The sequence below is a fragment of the Clavelina lepadiformis genome, chromosome 2 (genome assembly GCF_947623445.1).
Source record: "Clavelina lepadiformis chromosome 2, kaClaLepa1.1, whole genome shotgun sequence".
Taxonomy (NCBI): Eukaryota; Metazoa; Chordata; class Ascidiacea; order Aplousobranchia; family Clavelinidae; genus Clavelina; species Clavelina lepadiformis.
In genome coordinates this window covers 2,851,169-2,873,305 of record NC_135241.1, presented here as the reverse complement: position 1 = coordinate 2,873,305, position 22,137 = coordinate 2,851,169, and the positions used below count along the sequence as shown (strand labels likewise).

The 22,137-nt window shown below is 37.4% G+C and overlaps 3 protein-coding genes across 3 annotated transcripts; all 3 read left to right on the top strand.

Annotated features, from left to right (window-relative positions):
• The first annotated feature begins 304 nt into the window (after positions 1-304).
• On the top strand, positions 305-10,118 carry LOC143447169 (uncharacterized). The gene is made up of 23 exons (XM_076947124.1): positions 305-859; positions 3,367-3,551; positions 4,461-4,528; positions 4,597-4,758; positions 4,904-4,981; positions 5,079-5,174; positions 5,276-5,356; positions 5,480-5,590; positions 5,689-5,787; positions 5,868-6,047; positions 6,125-6,292; positions 6,403-6,507; positions 6,629-6,750; positions 7,267-7,363; positions 7,489-7,563; positions 7,790-7,987; positions 8,240-8,290; positions 8,374-8,478; positions 8,604-8,684; positions 8,942-9,070; positions 9,186-9,242; positions 9,395-9,583; positions 9,707-10,118. Exons 2-22 carry the CDS (start codon positions 3,391-3,393, stop codon positions 9,544-9,546), a joined length of 2,376 nt encoding a protein of 791 aa, XP_076803239.1. The 5' UTR covers positions 305-859; positions 3,367-3,390; the 3' UTR covers positions 9,547-9,583; positions 9,707-10,118.
• A 3,096-nt stretch (positions 10,119-13,214) lies between these two features.
• LOC143446141 (uncharacterized) lies at positions 13,215-15,337 on the top strand. Its single transcript, XM_076945650.1, has 5 exons — positions 13,215-13,430; positions 13,750-13,858; positions 13,939-14,118; positions 14,215-14,325; positions 14,481-15,337. The coding sequence occupies exons 1-5, from the start codon at positions 13,260-13,262 to the stop codon at positions 14,597-14,599; spliced, it is 690 nt and encodes a 229-aa protein (XP_076801765.1). The 5' UTR covers positions 13,215-13,259; the 3' UTR covers positions 14,600-15,337.
• Positions 15,338-18,072: 2,735 nt separating this feature from the next.
• Positions 18,073-21,566, top strand: LOC143446458 (uncharacterized). The gene is made up of 9 exons (XM_076946093.1): positions 18,073-18,451; positions 18,586-18,650; positions 18,901-19,431; positions 19,524-19,632; positions 20,182-20,298; positions 20,385-20,510; positions 20,594-20,686; positions 20,848-20,985; positions 21,086-21,566. The coding sequence occupies exons 1-9, from the start codon at positions 18,388-18,390 to the stop codon at positions 21,124-21,126; spliced, it is 1,284 nt and encodes a 427-aa protein (XP_076802208.1). The 5' UTR covers positions 18,073-18,387; the 3' UTR covers positions 21,127-21,566.
• Positions 21,567-22,137: the final 571 nt, after the last annotated feature.

Genomic DNA, 22,137 nt, shown 5'->3' with positions numbered 1-22,137 from the left:
ATCGTAGCATCACCGCATTATTTAAACGAAAATTAAAATTCTCTTTACCCTTAATAATAGGATTAGCAAACTACCCTTAATTATAGGATTAACCAAACAGCCCGAACTGTGGCAAACATTAGAACGTTGTCTAAGACACCTTATTTTTCAAAAAAAATATTACCTCTGCCTATTTTCGCAATACCTATAACGTACAAAAATTTGTTTCGGCAGCTAAGCAAAGCATTTTAAAACATACGTAGCTTGACACCGACCAAATTGGTATGAGCTTTAGTCAAACGATTAGATGTCTGTGCTTTTCTGGACTACAGTTATAGCTTTACGAATAAATTATGATAGCAGCTAGTGTAGAGTTGTCGATAAGGGTTGACGTACTTTTCTGCAAATATTATATCACAGACGGCATCCAATAAACCTATCAAGTCTTCTATTGTTAACGTGACAAAGCGGCTTGCGTCCGGTTTTGTTTCACAATTATTTGCTTATAAATGGTAGAGGTTAGATGACAGTAAACACCTTGGTACAATCATCTACAAATAGAAAAGGTCGTAAATGCCGAATAAAAATACCTACTCGTACATACTAATCGTATATCATCGTTCCGAAACCAGTTTAAGGCGTGTTAGAATATTACTATTTGCCACTCGTTTGCCTTCATTTAACCGGATTTGCCAGAAAATTCCATCGTAAAAAAAGACAATTAAATGAAGGCTTTCATTGGTCGGAACGATCACGTGTTGCTACATTCGTTCCCATAAAAAGACAGTTCAAGTTCGGATCCACCCAAAAGCAGAAAGTTGAGTAACGCGAGTAACGGTGGAAACATTTGTGGGAAAGATATTTGCTGTTGCTTTCAGAGGTAAGTATGCAATATTTTATATGGTTTTATATGTAATTTTATTAGAATTTATTTTTAAATATTTTATAAAAACATTTAAATAATTACATGCTCCAAAACGTATTGATTTTGAACTAATATTTGCACGAAGTAGGCTAATAAGGAATTGTTTTATAAAAGCAATTAAAAACTAAATACCGTTACGTTTGCATTTCAATACAACAACATCGTTAGTGCATAGTTAAACATTTTAATACAGAAACCATTATTTTCGGACAATTTATAAGTTTATGCATTTTTACCGTTATAGTAGTAAGAAAGATATTCTTCATTCAATCGCGAAGCGTATGCGCAAGCTGTCAATATATAAACAGTAAAAACTTCAAATACATTAAAGGATATTAAAATAAAATTATTTGCGCAATCAAAAAATTCTTTCACGTCGATCGTATCATTTGCCACTATCAGGTTTATTTTATTAAGATATTATTATTAATTTTGCCCTGGTAGTATTTGTTGAGGCGCATTTATCTCAGATGACGTGTTTCCTGCTGGTCGAGGAAAAATAATATCAAAAAGCAGTATACTGGTCCTTATTAAGGATATATTTATTTTGTCAACCACTTGCGGTTTTAACATGACTTTATTCAATCGCCTTGTTTTTTCCCAAGATTGGTCGATGTTCAAAAAAATAAAAACATGAACCTACCTGGGCTGAAAAAAACTTTTTAACAATAACTAATGATTACACATTGAACAATAAACATTTTGCGGTTATTCTTGCATCGGCAATATTGATGTGATTACGCACGATCGAACAAATCGTAAAGGTATAAGGCAAGGCTGGACGAAGGGTATAACGAATGGGACCAGCATGTTATAGGTTTACGTTATTACTGTTTATTTCTATGTTTTACAATTTATCAGTACACACAACATAATTTTAAACAACAAAAAATAAAACAAAATTGAACGTTACGGCAATTTCGTAAACAAATGCATGTGACATGCAGGTGCATGCAAATTATCAAGAGCTACGATAAACCTTTAAATATCATCATGCGCAATTACCGGATTAAACATGAGCTTCAGTGTGCTTTTAAAGTGACTATCCCACGGGGTTGGGAAATGTGCGCTTTTCCACATAATGTAAAAGTTAATATTTATTTGAACTTTAAACACTGCCCACTTTCAACTCTCACCGTTTAGCTATAAATCGATGATAAAGTAAGAAAGAAGTGACGTCACATGTGTTCTCATTTTAACCTGTAGCCATGCGCATGTTCAACTGATTTGTGTTCAAGTTGTGTAATTGCTGAACGAAAGCTAAGTGTAAGGAACAATAGTCCCTCTAAATATTCCCTGAAGGGTATAAATCTAAGCAAACTTTTATTGTTATGCAACTTTTCACAAGGTGCCAAGGGTGTGTTCGCAATAAATATGTACGTAGCTATAGTAAATTTCAGGCTTCTAAACGATTTATGCAACCAGTATTTGTGCGCTAATAAATTTTCTGTATGCACTTCATGCCAAACGCCTGTGTGCGTGCACAACCGCAAGCCCGTAACCGTGTATTCAATAATCGCAAACAGTTTAAAGTTAAAGTACTGTATTTTTGTAAAATGAACATAGCTCACCCAGATTATACGCTTAAATGAATTGCGAATACATGCTTTTGATAAAAGTTTTTTATCCGTCTCGAGCACAGAGAAATGCTTTTTTGTGGTAGAAAAAAACAAAACAAAAACGCGTGTCAGTGTCATCGACGTTCTTAAAGTTGTCAAAACAATAATAACGAGTTATCAAAACGAACGCGATTAGTTTGGGAAAGTGTGACTACTTGAATAGATTTCAACAAACAAATAAACAAACTCATTTACATTTTTAAATGGAAGCAATATCCGCTTTCCTAGAAAATATCGTTAAAGTCCCGTGATATATTACTTGGCATCACGAAAACCGGCACTGAAACTTCTAAAGTTTTAAACAGATGACTAGGATGTATTATACAAGTATGTTATGATGACTGAATATGCAATGTACGTTGCATGCTTGGGTTCCAGACCAATAAATAACCTACGTCACAAGCAAATACTACAACAATAGGCACACCTTGTAACAATTACAGTGAAATTTGTTACACTTTCGAACTTTAAAAAGGACGTTTATTACCCTCTCATCGATGAGCTTATTTTCGTCAACGTGCAAAACTTTCAAAACGGCGTGCTAAGATGCAGGTATCGCAGAAACTGCTTACATTACCAGTTTAATTTGCAAGTTCGCTGCTATATGAGTGGTAGGCCTAAGAGGAGTTGTCCTATAAGGGGGGAAAAAAATTAAAATCAGTAACGTTTTGTAACAAAGACAGCAATTGACAAATAGGTGCGAGTGTTTCGCAGGAAAGGCAATTAAATAGACCTAACGATAAGTACTAAAAAGTAAATTTACTTTAAAAGAAAGTGTTTACAACAAGTACATTTTAAGCATGAAATATTTGGAATCTAACCGAGTTTAAAATTTTTTTTCAGGTTTATTGCTTAGAATCGTTAACAATGAGGCTTTACGTGCAAGCCTTAGCGCTGGTCGTTCTATTATCAACTGGGGTCAAACCACAACGTTTACACCCGAGATGTGTCAGCCCTGATTCGAGAAAGATAAGTTGTGGAAATTATGCTGATGCTGGAATAACCCGACATGAGTGTGAGATTACAAGGTAAGTTTATGATTCGTGTATATCAGTGTTTCTCAATGTCGGGCATGGTAATCAGCATGGGTTGAGACACGTGGATTGAGCTTTTATGTGATCGCTTTCGTAGCTTTTCATTTGATAAGCAAAAAGCAAAATATGATAAGCAAAAACTATACACCATGTATTCTCAAAGAAAAAAAGAATGTAAATAGCAGAGTTCTGTAAAGCGTCCCATAAAAGTGCATGATCCTTGATGATGTACTGGAGTTTAGCGTGGAACAAAAGCCGTGGATGCAATTAATGGGCTATAGTATAGTATATATACAAACTATAGTACAAAAAGGCTACAATCTTTAGGAAACTCTAGTTCTCTGATCTAAACCGCTGCTTTTTGGAATTACAGAAGATTTTATGCATTCTGCACCATTTCAGATTTTCCCGAAGACGCATGCTATACCCTATGCTCTTACAATTATTGTGCCCTTTGGTGCAAAATGCACTTCGACAAATAATATCTTATGAAAATTTGCCTTTGCAAAGAAAATAGACTCACTGTTCTAAATAGTGTTGAGGAAATGAAAATTTGTACAAAAAACACGACACCCACAGACCTCTTTACGTTGTTGTAACCTAGGTACGAATGGGGGTCTGGCCCTTTCGTTGCACAACAACCAATGCCAAGTATACTTTACGTTACGATACACAGAATCTTACATTCCATTCTGCGCCCATGGTCAATGTAAACAAGGTTGTGGAAAATCAGTCGCATTGTAGGTCGAAGGTCAAAAAAGTTTGGGGAATAGTTTGGTGGAGATGAAAAAGTAAACATTTGAAAAACACCGGGAAATGAAAAAAAAAACGTTTTAAAATGTTTCAATCCGTTTAAATTTCTTTGTGAACTTCCACCACGCCAAGATAACGTGTTATTTAAAGGGGATGTTGCTTTGATCAGAAAACAAAGTTCGGAACCGGACTCAGACTTGTACCGTGGTGTTACAAAGGTAATTGTGATTTATGTTATGAAAGTGTTTTGGCGATACGGGCGATAACGTTTCTTCACAAATTTTAGGAAAGTACGAAATAACTAACTCCACCTTGTCCACGAGCACTTCGCCCACAACAGACTCAGAAAACGACGACGGCAATCCGTATAAGCTGAGCATGTACGCCTATTTGCAAATGAAAAAAGATGACGTACCACAATCCATCATCAACAGCTTATTGGCCGACTGTAAGTGAGGACAGTGGATTAGCCTACGGCCAGACCAAGTGTAGTTGCAGTAATACCAATACCACATAGTTTTCGAGCCATTGAACTTACTGTATATTGATGAATTGCAATGCACTGTAATAAACACATTGATTTCCGTTTACAGCTATACCTAATGGTGAATGGCTGTATGCGCTAAGAGACGGGAGACTTGATAAAAACGAAATGATGCAACTTATGAAAGGTAAATTGTGTAAACAAGAGAAACAACAGTTACGAGAGTAGCACATTATGTCGCAAAAATAGCTGCAAGAAACCGATGACTGCATATGTTTGGGCAGGAAGTGCAAAAATGAACCTAAACCCTGTCCTGGCGCAGTACTTACGCGGGGACGATATGAAGGGAATTATATTCAACCAAGTGGCAAAAACATATGGTACAAATTTGTTCTGAATCTGAGTTAATTCTTTATACGTAAAACTTTGACCATAGTTAATACGAACGTATGAGCTGTTCTAACGCTCCTTTTTCTTTCAGGCGTTGACCCAACTATCTCACAGCTGATGATGACCGACAAGAAAAATCCACTGATGAACCATTTGCTATCGAAGGCGACTGGTAACGAAGTCGATTTTGTTATTCTCTTATTTATTACGATTAAAGCACGATTCTTGCTGGCTACTACTGCTACTGTCAACTAGGTGGGATCTTGGTCAGTTTTAATGCTTAAATTTCTTCCAGCAAAAACCCAACTTGACCCAATGTCGTCGCTGGTGTTATCGTCAATGACGTCAGGAGGGTTGACGAAATCGAACGTGAACAATTTTATGATTGACCAGATGTTCAAACACGGTAATTAGTTTAAAGCCGCACTCAAGAACGTTAAAAGAATATCACCTGATATCACAACTGAACCATTTATTTGGATTTAGAACTATTGTGCATTTCAGAGAGCCGATTTTCAAGGGAGGCTTACAAGGCTTTCATAGCAGGAAAGAAAAACTCCGCCCTTAAGTGGGCATTTCTGGCCGCATCAGAGAAAACGACGCGTAAGTCTATGACGGGACATTTACTAATAACAATAATCTCCGACTAAGACCAGCTGTACTAACTCATGACCAATATACAGCTATTAGGAAACATTATCCAAGAAACGAAGCCATGTTCGCTTACATGGTCGACAACCACAAAAAATTTCCCGGAAAGATATCACCAAGCATCATCTTCTCGCTTGCAATGAACGAATCGATCGCAGCCTTGGGCAACGAAGGAAAAACGTTTGCTGAACTCTTCGGAGTCGGAGCGTTCGGTAAAAAGTTACTTTGTAAAAATTGTATCAAAAAAACTGAGGCTTAGTAGCATTCTTTCATTGGTTATGTTCTGCAGATTATGTTTGTGCTGCTCATGATGCTGATTGGAGGATCAGTTGCGAAGCCTTGAAAGGTCGTATTTATCCTTCCTCACTCGAATGCATCAACGCCGGATGTTGCCTCCATGAGTCGAGCACTTCCGGAGGAAGGCCGTTGTGTTACGAAAACATATTCGGAAATATAGGTGATTCGCGTTAAGCGAATTTAAGTTTTGCAAATAGCAGCAGTGTAAAACCGATTACAGTAACGACTTGTGCAGTGTTACAAAATATCACTTTATAACAAATTACAAAGGTGTTGGGATATTGGAGCATATTTGGGATGAAGACTACATAGTTCAGAACGTTTTCGGCGGCCAGTTACCTTCGTTGGAGAATTTTTATCCCGATGGTATTCCATGTAAGAAAAACCTTAATAACAGTTAAACATTTGACAAGTTCAGAGCCACGCATAAACAATCAGAGTGTAATGCTCGTTTCAAACTAACCACTATCGAAATAAACTCCCGCTGTATATGCAGGGATACCCAGCAGTGAAATATCTTCTGAGTATTCCGTCGACAGGGACCCAAGCCAACCGTCTTGGTTTGAAACGCTGCAAATTGGGAACGGCGGATATATGCTTCCAATGCCAACAGCTCTCGTAAGTGGCATGGTATAACTTCGGTGTAATACCGAACTGGTTTTATAGCCCAGTTTTAAATTTTCCTCTTTTTTCTATAGAGATAATTATATTATAATTTTGGAGATTTTAGACATAACTCTTTCTGCCGCACTGGTTTTCACTTTTGCTAATAGTAAGGTTGTGAATGTTTCGGTCCAAATCTCTAACCTCGACTGACAACAATTCAGTCTAAACCCAGTAATTTGGACATAAATGAATTCAGTAATTAGAGGATAAGATCCAGCAGTTTGTTTATAAAATGAAATAGTTCCGATCAATCCAGTTATATGTTTACCAAAATTTCGAATCGAAGGTTTTAGAAACCTTATGATAAATGGAAAAGAAGTACAATCATGGGAAAACTAAACAACACAAGCTTATAGCAGAATCACTCCTAAAACAAAGCGAATTAGTGAGACAAATAAAAATAAAATGGTAGTAAAACCAAAACTCTCACGCTCGCAAACAAGTTACAATTTGACTTCTTGTTTTTAGCCGGTCTTTAAACCTAGCAAGTTTAGACCAAACTTCAAATGGGAACCGCACGGAGAAGCCACAGCTTTCCCCAATACAGTAACGGAGCTGCCGGATGGTAAGTACAAAACGCAAATTTCTAAAACTAAAAACATACACCCTCGTTTACAAACCGAAGTGAATAAGTTTGGTTTGAATATTTTCACGGCAGTTAGACCCTAACCTAGTTGGCTTATAATGCAGGGATGTCGGGTTTGGTAACCAGCTCGCAAGGTCTGATTGATGGAAAATATGTCCCAGACGAACCTTCGGGACCGAGTAAGTTTAGAATCGACTTCAGCAAAATAAGACAACGTTGTTTGCAACATTGATCAAGTAATTCGAAGCCAAGCTAAAATGTTGGCAATGACTGAAGCGATTCTTCCTCAAAGATCTTATCGTAAAACATTGAAATCAAAGATTTCTACAATCGGAATTCTAGCTTCATTTTCTTATGCCCGGAAGGAGCGATAGTATTCTGAGTGCTGTTGCTTATGATTTACAGTCGTGCAGTCCTTGTCGCTTCAAGTATTTCAATCATGTCGAGGCGTGTTAAAAGAAAAAAGAATGAAGTATTCCTGCCTGCCAAACGCTGTGGCGCTTTCTGAAGGAGGAGAACAGCAATGTTTAACAATGGAGTGCTGTTACGATCCAGACTGGATTGATCTAAGCGTTCCAGCATGCTTTAGAAAAGCAAGTTACGGTTAGGCTGCTTTCAAGATATAATAAATGCTAACTTGTAACATTAAACATGGCCAGAATCAAATGTATCCCTACACTTGCATCTGCATATGGATAAGCACGGCAATTTAAACCCATATATATAAAGGCTACTTATATACAGTAGATTATGTTGGGTACATTGAGATACTACGATATGATTCAAAACAATGCAGTAGCTTTGTGCATCAAGTTAGTCGCAATTAAGTTATCAAAAAATAAATTTATTTCGCAGGGCAATGTCACACTGTTCCAGAAGGACAACGAGTAGATTGTGGTCATCCTGGTAAGGCAGTCAATAGTTCTTCATAACGCCTTAAACGACAGATTAATCAACACCTGCTAACAAATAATATAATTATGTGACAGGAATCACTAAAGACGAGTGTGTATCTAACCCAAGATGTTGCTATGACAGCACAATCGACGTGACAAACGCTGGGTCCTCAGCGCCGTGGTGCTTTTTTAAACTTCGTGAGTTATTCATCAAAACGTTGCCTATAACTCATGCAAGCTACAAACGCAACGATACGTATTGCGACTAGACATGTTACCCCGTTGGATGTTGCAATGTTTGAAACTAGAATATTTATTTTCAGAGTCGTTTGTAACGAACGAGGAACGCTGTGAGCGAGTGGGACACACAGATCGAGAACCTTGTTTGACGTCAACTTTCGGTTGTAAGTGGGCTCCGATATTGCAATAATCTGTATGTATAACATTGTTATTAAAAAATATTAGCTAGCGCTTGAGTCATTCAACATAAATGCATGTCTCAAGAATAAATATAAGTTGGTAAAAAACGACATCTAGTGGCTTTTTAAAAGATAAATTACTTTTACTAGATGGCGGGTAACATTTTCAAAATAAGAAACTGAGCGACATGAAGGCAATTTTCATAAGCGCAGGATATCTTTTGTATTTATTGTTACTACAGTTAACTACAACGGATTCCTGTCAGAAGAGTCATGCGTTAATGCCGGGTGTTGTTACGAAGAAGTTCGAGTTTCATTTTTAATGCAAGCTCTGGGACAAATAGCGCCACCTCCCTGCTACAAAAAGAAACGTATTATGACAATATTCTGTACATTTTAGTAAAATTGATAACAGTACTCCAGCGATACTGTATTTATATACTTTTGTACAATAGTCACTTTAAATGACCTAACTTTTTTGTGCAGAGATTGTCATCGAACGAACTGTGGCCCCGCCCACAGTTGAGCCAGCACCGCCAGCTCGTAAGTCCAGCAAAATCTGAAGCTTAAAATTTGTTAAAATTTGCGTTAAGCCACAGCAAAGTACAAGTGCCTGTTCTACACCAAGACATGCCTTCACGAAAATTTGTAAGCGGTGTCGACCACAATTTGGTAACATGTTCACAATTTTTCAGCGGCCTTGTATTGCAAAGACAGAAACGAACTGGATCCGAGAGATCGAACCGAATGCGAAGCAGACGGCTTTCACACTTGTGTAAACGTGAAGGGTTGTTGCTACATGCCAGAGTTTTTTATACCCGGTCCTTGGTGCTATGAAAGAAGTTAGACCAATTGCAAAGCACAAACTGTTTAGTGTTTATAAGGTAGATAAACTTTGTAAAATATAAATACTTCTTAAATCTGAAAACTAAAAACTTTTAATAAACGGTTGTTAAAGCTGCTGTTATTAGGAAGATATTATGTACAATCGTTTGTCTTGATTGCAGCCTAAATCGGGAGCACTTGGTTCTCAGAGAAGATTGCAAAACCCAAATAACTTTGAATCTGTTTGCCAAAATTCTGTATTATAGTGTTGCCCAATCCTGTCAAACGAGGATTCGGTGGCACAGATTGTTCTTTTACAAATTCGGGCAGAAACGAATTTCATTATTGTTTGTTTTCCCTGCAAAATGGTATCTATTATTCTCACCGCGATTTCAGTAATATGAAATGATTTAAGATGTCAAATAAGTACTTTAAAAACTGTTTGATGTGTGGAATAAGCACTGCAATAATGATATTAGGTTTGACACCAGCATCAAAACGAGCAGGCATTTATTGGCGTTTTTTGTTTCATTTTTACTTGTTTACATTATATATTTGTTTTGCTATGTAATAAACTTTTTATTGTTCATGCCATTGACTGATTGCAAACTATCTACTTTTCAGAAGCAATATTGTAAATGGCTCGAGTTAGCGACGTTTTAAATAGCTTAAAGGACAAGACAAGAGGTGTACCTGTAGATACAGGTAATTGATACCATTTGTTTCAAACGCTTCCAATTGCCGTTAAGAACGAATTGGGAGACCCATGCCTGCCAAAACAAGCAATTTCGGACCCGTTTTCTTTTACATAAACATAATTTTGTTTCCATAAAACATAACTCGAACGACAGTAGCACAATTACCTTAAAAAACGTTTAAGTATTAGTAAGCATTGACATTTTGGAATGCTTCTTTATACGTACTTTTGTGTGCATAATAACCCTTTATACAACCGTTGTGGACTAATGCTGAAAACCCAATATACTGTGTCAACTCAATGCAAAAGTCTTCATTCCGTAACCGAAAACCATGAAAGTGACAAACCAGCAAGTGTGAGATGTCGATTTTCCATGAAGAAATTTACCAGGCAAGCGTATTGCGTAACAAATTTTGACAAAGTAGGAAGTAGAGATAGCGATTCATCAAACCAACGCACTTGACATTAATACGATGAGGCATATAGATGAGAACAATTTTGTAAAGCAGCTGCTTATTTTGTGGTTGATTGAGCCCGTGCAACAATCTGATCACAATGCTGGCGACCGTACAGAGACATACTGGCTGTTGCACTTGCAGTATTTTATGCAGCCTGCGAGCACAGCTGTCAGATTAACTAAAAAGATAATAATAATAATATTAGAAAAAAGTGTGTTATTTCTTTTTCTGTAAGTGTTCTACAAAATTTCTATATGAACAAGGGTAAAGCGAACCACATAGAGATATAAAGTTGATGGTATCATTCAAAGCCCAATTATTTTCAAAGCAAGATGACAACATATTGACAGTTTGGGTAAATAGTCAAGCAAATTGAAATTTTAAGCAATTAATCATGCATGAAAGCAAACTGAACGCTTTCAACTTCATGCAAAGTAATCGGTTGCGCTAGGTAATAATGCCGCCTAATTGGGGCATACAGCGACATTTCTACACACTCAACCAAACGATTCACAAGAATTCCTCATTCTAACGCACTCTGGCTAGGAAATGAGATTGTTATGACAACATACAAAATATCACTTATCAATTACCAGCAAAAATAACAGCAGTGTTAGTTGTGTAGATGAAAATACGAAGAAACGTACCAGACATGCAGGTCCATGCCATGGCACTGACAGTTTACCACGCAAGCACCGGAGTGTAGTAAAATCGCTGTTTAAGAGAGAAGAATACTGTAGAAAATATAGAGAAGCAAAACTGTAAGTACCGCAATTACCGGCTGTATAAAAACTACATACAGCCCCAGATAAGCAGAAGCTGGAGGGGGTAAAAGTAACTATCTAGCTCAAAGTGATAATTTCACTCGCAGATTGCTTTGCTGGAAATAGGAAGTTCATTTGAGAGAAAAGATAAGGCAAGTTTATATTATGCGATTCAAGTTTAAGTTAAACAATCAGAAAAGTGATTTAATTTATACCAGCTGACAATTAATTAATATTTCCTAAATAATTCCTTAAAATAATTTTCCTAAACGTATAAATTTTGAGACATTATGGTACTTCAAAGAGATGCCACCTAATAGGCCTACGTATCCACTTCACGTAAAACAAAGTTAACGTTGGCAAACGAAGATTTAAACCGCTTAGAGAAATCTGTCTTTGAGTGCGTTAACATTTAGTTTGTCAGAAGCCCAATGCGGATTGTTAAATAAGCGTTGCTGTAAGAGGCTGGGAAGACATTTAAGAGAAACTTTTGCGATCGTGTTTCAAAGGGAGGAACACAACTTCCCGGAACTTTAACATTGCAATAAGTGCATCAATAAAGCAGCTTCAAGAAATACTTTGACTATCTATTACTGGACTTTTTTCATGATGGAGCAGAATCGAAAATACACGAAAAACAGTCAAATGCGTTTCCAACCTTATTATATAAGCATTAAAGGGCCTGGTGACGTAGCAGCAGTTGTCGAGAATGAAATTGCCCGAAGTGCGTTCACGATTCAAACAATTCTCATACTAAGCCCTAATAAAATTTTCATGAATATTTCTTACCTCCTATGACATCGATGGAACGCCACAATTTCATTTCATTTTTATCCATGGTCGGATGAAATGATCGGGTTTTCACAATGAAAATTAAAACGTCAGAATGATTAAGTTTACGACCCGCACGTTAATAATGAATGACGCTTCCTTTCCCCGCGCATTTTCATACCGAATTATAAGTAATTCAACATGATCATTCACTTTCAACGTTGACGGTAAATCGTTCCTACTAACCTCGTCACGGACAGTGGAAAAGGCAACACTTGCCAGGTGCTAGGCTATAGTGAGGGAAGTTGGTATTTTAATAAAGATGTCGGTAGACAATTCCTTCCAAATATTTGATCCAAAAGTATTCGGGTTTTCAAAGATGCAAGTAGGAACCTAATACTACAAAAAAGGGATAACGGCCTGTCTACATCAACAGCTGTAAAAGACATCCGACCTTATGCATCGTACCATTTTAGAGCCTTGGGCGCAATACTAAAAGTAGTATGTTTATTAACATTAAGAGAAGACTTCACCGTGTTTGTAAGAAGCAACGTGATAAGGGAGACGAAGGGTCAACCTAACATTAGCGTCGTGAGATTGAGTTATTCTAGTTCATGGAGTTTGAGAAAAGACAAAGCGTGTAATAAGTCTCGTACAGACGCTAGGGGCAACGACCGGACAACAATGACAGGCAGAAAAAACAAATGAATACAATCAAAGCAGGTAACATGATTGTAGCTCAACGGCTAAGCGGGTTTTGAACTAACAAAATAACAGGAAGTTTTCCACGATTAATCGTAATGAACAGGATGTAACCCTTAACAGCATATAGTAAATAAACGACTAAGAGGTTTTTTCGTTTCGCTCTTGTTTTGCTGAAAGTTTAAATAAAATCCTTCGTATGCTATTATTTTTCAAGTAAAGCCAAATTGAGAGAGAAGCTTTTTTCTAGGAAATACGTTTCAATTAATTGCTCACTTATCGTGCTTTATCTAGCAAGCTTTTATAGGGTTTGACGTATCTGTAAGAGAGAAACTGGTTGAAAATGTTCAGCGGGGCTTTAGCATCTCGCAATTTGAGCCGGAAATCAAAGTCGCTTTCGGCAGATAAAGTGAAATCTATGAAAGCTGAAATCCCAGCCGTAAAGAAGAAAAACAAGAAAAGAAAACATAGCCCAAATCTAATCAACTGGAACGACACTTTGAAACCGAAAGCGGTAAGTGAAACGCATAACCTCATGAGATGCATTACGTCCAAGCTGAGCATATGGCCTTTAACATCCTACTCTTACATGTATATGAAAAACTAAAACACTAAAACAAGTCGATTGATTTTGAAGTAACCATAAATAACATAGCAATTACTTGCCTAAAAGATTATTTACCTCAACTTCAGAAGTAGAACTTTTACGATAAAATGAAGAATAGGTTATTGAGTGTTACCAGAGGAAAACCGTTTAGATTTTTTTAGGAATACAACCGTAATGTTGTAATTTCTGTTACAAAAACAACTATATTCTTATTTCTTGAACGTAGAACTGTGCCAACTTGCGACCGACATATGCACTACATGTGAAAGGAAATGTCCGCTTGCAGTCGCCAGGAGTAATGCTGACAGTGATTGGGTTTTGTGTCCTAATAATCAGTAAGCAACATCATCAAATAAGTATATATACGTCACAAATAAAACTCCTTGACATTGATTAAACAAAAATTGTTTTGTAGGTATTATTGTGACGACTTTAACGGTGCTTATGCTTTATGGTTCGATCGGAATTGGTGTGGGCATCTACGCCATGTTGATTGGCATCACAATGGTGTTAGAAAATAGGGAGACATCTAGCAAACTTTATCACATACAAGATATCTACATGCCACACGCTGTGAAGAGTGCATCTCGTACAGGCAAGCAAATGTTGCTACACAGCTGATGCATGTTGTACAGGGCGTTTATATTTGACCAGCCACGAAATATAGATTGCGCTTGTTTAACCTTTCTAGAAGATAGAACATTTGACAACGAAGTAACAAAATTAAGGCTAAAGACGCAAAACAAAAGAAAACCTGGCTCACGGCCGCTCTTAATACGACAATCTGGGAGCAAATCTCAAGGTATATATCAAGCAAGTATTATTCAAACGGCTGCTAAAATTGATCGGTTGATAAATTGGAACAATCAAAAACACAAGTTTTGCGACAAATAATCAACATTTTATGATGCAAAAATGTGTCGCCTTTATTTCCATATTGTGTTTATCTGGCCGCAGAATTTTCGCCGAATGAAGAGAAAACGGAAAGAGAACGGTCACCTTTAATCTTCTCCTGCAGTGAACCACGGGAGTCACCAAATCTTCTCAGGAGCGAAATTCGGACACCTGCTCAATGAACCTAATCAAATCTGAAGTGATTCAAATCGGCTATCGGCATCAACTTCCGTTAATGCTTGCTCTAATCAAGGCTTCTAAGTGAGGAACAAACGAAGAGTTGTAAAGTGAACCCTAATTTAGATAAAGTTTCCCGGAAATTAAGATTGCATAAGGGCTACTGGGCAAGTTGCGAAACATCTTTGAACCTGAACGAAACTAATGCAGCCGATTGGAGCCTATGACAAACAGCAAACTTAAAGGGATTCCTTATTCAATACGAACGAACACAGTCTTGGAGTTGGAGAAAAAGAACAACCTGGCTGGACTTTAGTGCAATCTCATATGCATTAGTGTTTGAGTTGACTATTATGTTACGCACTTTCGTGATAACATTTCACTTCATTGCATAAAATACACCAAACATTGAATTAAACTATCGCAAGACAAATAGCGAGCCTTCTACTGAAAGCATCGGTTAAAGACTGAACAGAAATCGTGGTTCAATTAACAACGTCCAGAAAACAAAGCAATGACATTTTTTCATAAAGTTTACTGATATGTTGCTCAGAATGTTGACCTGTTTGCACAACTAGCCTGGGCATTTTATACTTTCAAACAACTTTGTTGTATCCTGGACAGCAATATTATGACTTAAAATGCATCTATATGACACTTTTACTACTTTTAGTTATAAATTTTATACGTACCGTTAAGTTGTACGTCTTGATAAATATATTTACTCAATTTTTTGTCAAATTTATGTTTTATATCTATTTGTTTTTACTTTGACGTATTATTAAACGATGTTAGGTAGTTCAGCTTAGCAAGCAGCTTAACGAAACAAGATGGTGGTCAAGTAACAAACAAGATTGAGGCTAGATTAGCTTCAGACAAAGCTGAGTTCGATGGTTATCTGATTTTGATGTAAACACTGTTCGTCGATCATTAGATAATGACGTAGACATCGCATCACGCTATTAATCCAAACATAAATGAAGGCTGTTTAACCCGTATACGCCGTTGCGTCAGTCAGGCATTCAACAAATTCAGAGCAGTGAATTAATAATATAAGAATATAACGACAGAAGCATAACAATAAAGAAATGATTAAGCCTGAAAACTCACCATACCAAATGAAACTGCACAGTAGCCGGTAGCTACTAGCTATAGTATAGACATATACCAGCTAACCTTTGCCCATGAAGACAGCAAGAACCAACCAGTGACGTACATGGGTTAAAGGAAAATTGAAGCATAACCGTCACAACCTTATCTGCATGTGAGATAGGCTACTTTGCCTACACAGATAAATAAGCGAGCGCAAAGGAAATTAAGCACTGCTTGGTGTCAAAAGGTCAACCATCACGCTTGAATGAAAGTTTAAACACCGGCTGCAGTGTTTATTTACACAGTAACATCGACATAGCACTACAACAAGATCATCAAAGGTTGTTTTGAGATATGGCTATGTGCATAGCGTTCGTAGATCGATTTAAAGCTGTCGCTTAGCAGGAAGTACCAGGAAGTTTTGCGCTATACAGAAAGGCACAGACAAAGAATAGCGTAGGATATCGAGCTTCTTTTGGTTTAACCAATATTCCAGTAAGTGGTGTGGGTGTATTTGACATAAAAGATTTCGGAAATACATAAATAGCAATAGGAGGGCATTTATAAGTGTATTTCCTTCTACTTTGCAAAGCAGCAGCTGGAAAGGTACGCATCGCACAGATCACAGCGAAGAAGCGAAACAAGCAAAACACAACTTGACGTCAGGTAGGCAAAAGACTCATCTTATAGACTAAGTCCAGACACGTTTCAAGCCGGAAACATATACGTCACTGCGAGTCGATGAAACGATATTGTGATTAGATGCACAGAGGCTGTAGACTGAAGGGACTTTCTTAGAAAAAGCGGGAAGGAACTAACGACATGCAGCAGCAAGATAAAGTGCGCAAAGGTCCAGCAAACAATAAGCCATCGACACAAGAAAGAAGTTAGGTTAGTTTAGGGTCACCGTGATATATATTATATATACAGTAAACGGTTATGTTTAGGCAGCTTTTGAAACGATAATGACGGATAACATAGCATAAACATTTTAAAATATCATTTTAAGAAGAAAATGCTTTGTTTTCATTATTCTTGACCAGTGTATCAGAACGTTTATAGCTGGAATTGCGTACATCAATAGCGCGAGCAGGCCTGTCGTTTTGTTATAAATGGCCTAGCATCATAGGCGCCCGCAGCGTATACGCACACTACGCGCGTGCGTACAATTTTTCGCTTTATTTTCTGAATTTATGCTGTAAAAAGTTTTCTCACCTTAAGAAACTCAGGCTGTCACTGACTCACTGTGTTGGTTTCGGAGTCACATTTATCGCCAGTGATCGGACATTATTTAGTATTTATCAAATGTACGTTACTTGTTCTACTGTACTTGATTGATTTATTCTGGCTAACCTAGCAAAAAATCTACAAAATCAACGGAGGTTTTATTGCGTAATAATATTTAATGACTACAACATATAGTTACCAAACAAAATTACTCTGAATAATAATTAAATTATTTTAAAGAACCACAAGAAACAACCATATTTATTTTGCGTCGTGTACGCGTGTTTCTCCGAAAATAAGACCTACCCTAAAAATAAGACCTAGCCTGAATTTCGAGAATGATTTTAATATAAGCCCTACCTTTAAAATAAGACATAGTCAATCACGCGATGAAATCTTTATTGCTCAACACGAAAGAGTAGGTGCAAAAGCTCGGCAGGAAAAACAGTTAAATTCAAACTTCGTTGGAACTTTAGAATCTAGTGACATCCAAGATATTACAGAGGACGATGATATGATCATTTTTGAATAAACATAATTCTCAAGTTTGTTTTTAATAAATGAAAACAAAAGACATACCCTTAATTAAGCCCTGGTGTCATATTTTTAAGCGAAAAATAATATAAGCCCTGTCTTATTTTCTGAGAAACACAGTACTAGCGATTACTTAATACCTGCGCAGCAAGTGAGATACGAAGTCCATTGTGTTTTAAAGTTTTTTTTAGGCGAAAAAGAACAGAATTTTTGCGCTTCGTGCATTTTGAATGGCGTTGGAGTTGACAAGGGCGGAAATTTAAGGCTTTCAAAGAATTTCAAAACCCCTCAACATAACACTAAATACGGCCCCGGACAAAAGGTTGATATGTAATGTAAAGGTTGATTGATATGTAATGTAAAGCACAATCCAATGGCATCATTACTGGCATAAAATAATTTAGTGCGTACCATTGGAAAACATTTTGCGTGCGCCCCTATTAGCATACTACAAGGGTGGCTAATACACACAATGTAACTGATAGGGGCATTCAATCGTTCCCAGCGTCTCAAAGAACAAGCCAAAATACGTGAGCCACAGTTATCTGACCACATGCCTGGATTCCATGAACGCAACAGCCTATGTCGAAATACTTCGATGAATTACTATTCCGTGAAATCAGGCCTCATACATAGTAAAGCAGAATGATTTTCAGACACTTCAACAAAAGCAAGCCCTACCTGTAACCATTTTAGCTTGTCAAGCATAAAGGTATTCAAGCTTTAAAATTAAACGCTTGATAAGTATAATTAATCAACTGGATGAAGAACATGCCTTATCGTTGATATAGAAGCAGAAGGTGCTCATTGAAGTCAGGAAGCACATATCGATCGATCGTATTTAACTTTCTATATAAGTAAGCCGACTTGTGTTTGTGAATGATTTAAACTGGGGTTGATAATACATGGAGGAATACGTGTGAGAACAAGAAATGCCAACATGACGTCTCAAGACATTTGGATATTTGTAATTATCTTAGCAACAAACGTGATCGCAACACAAGGTGAGTTCCAATTGAATATAACTCAACCTATTGAGCGATGAATCTGAACAACTGCATAGCTATGCACTAAAACAAAACTAACGTTATAATACTTATCGTTAGGTTATAATTACAGTTCATTTCGTATTTGACAGGTGGCATCGCCACAGTTATCACCATTCCCGAAGGTCCAAGAAACTGTCCAGTTGAAATCGCGACGGTACATTTTCTTTCATAACTTTACCAATATTTACCAATACACGCGTTCAGATGCCAAATTTAAGAAATGATAATGACTTAGATTTGCAATCAGGCGTAAGCTAGTTCCATAAACAATTGTACAATGTATGCGGGAAAAACAATCTAAAATTGTATTTCACTTAAATGGTTAATAAACACTAAGTGTCCCTTTACAATCTGAGACCAATATTACCAGTTTAAACAAGAGCATTAATAACCGGTTTTTGCAGTTCCCCTTATACGGTGACGAGGTTCGTTGTGAGGTAAGCAAGGTTAATTTGGCACGACCTGGAACTTCACAAAAACCGCAAGTGCCCAAGCTGTTCGGCGCTGACGTCAAACAAATGACAAGCTCCGATAAAATTATCAAACGCTCGATAGATAATTTCAATTCCACGGGGACTGCGGCTACGATGGAATCGCTTGGTAGTCCAGCGCGAGCGCATGAACTGGAGACAACAACGGAAAGTCTTAAGACGTACAGCACTGTGCCAGCGGTGTCGACATATGAACCAAGCAACTATACGTCGGAATTTCCGCATTCTACCTACGCGTCAAAACAATTCCAAACCACCAGCAGTTTGCACACACCACCAACTGCAAACACTCAATCAACGATCGCGTATGTTGTTCCGACACAAACAAGTAATGGATCAATACCGAGTTTCCAAGGGCGGCTTTTGCAGCTTTACGACTTGGATAGAGAAAAGGCTGATCGGCATCTCGTAACAGTGCGTTGCTTTAGGAGCAATGGAAAGCAGGTATCACTGAATGGTTTTTACTAAAATAACGCGTCTCCCGACTGATGCGCTTCTCGAAAGTGTACAAAATTTTTTCTGTTTTGTGATAACAGAGCGACTTTCCATACCTGTTCGAGATAACCGTGAGTGACAGGAACGACAACAGCCCAATATTTGAAGAGAAATCGCTCCACTCGACCGTGCCAACTAACGTCATGCTCGGTAAGTCCGAAGAGTACACTGTGTGGCGTAATGACATCGTTGAGTTTTCTTTGACAAGTTAAATCTTCTGAGTTAGTCCTGGGTATGACTTCAAACTGCATCCGGCGACAGGGGTTCACTTTGAGACTAAACGGAGTTATCTCTTAGCTGTCGTTACTCTAAGTCACCCTTGGGCAAGGTGTAGCACCTGTAGGCCTCCCTGGACTGGGAAACTGTCAGATTTATCGTTCTTGTATTGTTACGAAATACCTGTGCATTATTTGTTTGTAATAATTCCAATAAAATATAATTTATAACAAAATAAAATAAAATAAATCTTCTGAGTTTTATAAAATTAAATTGCATTCAATCAAAAACTAAAACTATAAAATCAAAACCACGTTTCTTTTTACGTTGAAAATTATACAGTCCAACAGTACTAACCTATACCAGTATAGACATGCATGAAAGTGCATACCTATAGAATATATCGTGTTTGCACGAAACGAGTATTACCGGTACGTCCAAGAATGTCAACAACAAACAAATTAAGATTTGTGAACTATGAAGGTGACCAAGTTATGCAACTGAAGGCGACAGACGCAGACATCGGACTGAACGCTCAACTTGTTTTTGACTCTGTTATGGGCTCTGAGCGCTTAAAATATGCGAATCAAACCAAATATGGTAAGTGAGCAGGCTACACTATGTTACGCAAATGCATAAACGCCATATTCGATATTATTCATTATTTTGTTTCTAATCTTTTACAGTGCACGCTTCAAGGGGAACTGTTTTGGTTTTGGCAAGCGGCTTCGTGTTAATGGGTGCAGATTTTTATCGTGACGTCACTATTACGTTCAAAGCAGTCGTAAAGGATAGGGGAGATAGAAATGATGGTAACTGAGTATCTAGAATTATATTTGATCAGCTAAGGTCAAGAAATTCTAATATTCTGCGTATTATGCAATGGTAATCGCAGGTAATCGAGTAACCGCCACGGCAACCATATCCCTTTATTCGGAAGGGATTCCTGCTACGAATAAGACAACGCCGACCCCTGATTTTGTACCCGGTAAAACAACTTATATCTCTAGCCGCTACACTTAACATTTAATGCCTCATAACTGTAGGCTAATGAACATCATAACCAATTTGTTAGCAACATTTGTACCATGCATGTGAAATCGTGTTGACTCTGCAACTCTGGTTAACAAATAGATTTATTCTTTGAAGACGTTGCTATAAAATGGTGGGTCATCGCTGTTCCTTGCGTGGTTGGCACCTTAGTTATTGCCACCCTGGCAATCGTGATAAGCCGGAAAATACAACGCATGAAGATGACGAACCATGCCTTGCTGGTTATTGATGATGGTAAGCAATATGGCAAAGCACAAGAAAGGATACACAAATAGATTGTTGTGACGATATCTAAAGTTGCACTGCATTATTTTCTTTTGACTATTTGTTTCAGAATTCAATGACGATAACCAGCGTTTAGAATTCTTGCCTTGAACTGTTACAGCAACACGCTGTGGAATGCGATAATAAGCTTCAATGAAAATGCTTGCACAGGTCAGGTTGGAACGGAATGAAGACTCTTTCATCAAGTAATTATATGCAAGACGTCCATACAGAAATTTTACATGAAATATGGCTATTTTTTCGTAAACAGGACTTGAGCGACAAAATATGTCAAAATCTAATCACTGAGAGATGTACATAGAAAATTCTGTTTCTATCGCAGAATAACGAGTAGCACTTTTGCGCAACTGAATTAAACTTTATTCGGCAGCGTCGTTTAGCGTGAACCTAAATTAGTTTCTCATTCAATCTGCATTGATTATCACGTCAATAACCGCTGAACTAAATTTCCTATTCATATAAAGTTTTTAGTTTTATTTCGTGTTGTCCTATTTACCGCTATACTTGTGATAAAGTGAAACGTTATTGAGTTTTTCTGAAAAGGTGCTGACCCAGGGGTGGTGATTTGTCTACTTTCGTCGCGCATGGATATCTTTAGTAGAGCACATTTACAAACATTGCTAAATCATGGCTGTTAATATGCTTGCTGCCCATGCTTAGACATCCGGTATTTTATCGTGCTTTGTTAAGGTTGCGCTGATAAGGATGCTGAACATTACATTTGATATTTTTTGTCAATTTGTAAGTTCAGTTAATTCACAATTTTTCGTCATCAATGTACACTTTTAATTTTAAATTGAAAATTTGTTCGGTATTATTGCAGTTGCATTTATAGATAATATCTCCTATTTTGAATCCCGCAACGCAGCAAGTGGCGCGTGTCTTCCCTTGTTGAGATCTTGTTTCTTTTGGCTGTCACTATTTTTGCCGGGAAAAATCGTCTGCTCGAAGCGAATTTTTACATTCTTTGCTAACCTAATCTAAATGTCATAACATGGTAACCTAAACCTACCTTCAAGTCTAAATAGCTAAAATCGACTTTTTGCTAAACTATTCCCCTTACTTAACCGCCAATCTTTAACAACAGGCTGCGTGATCTAC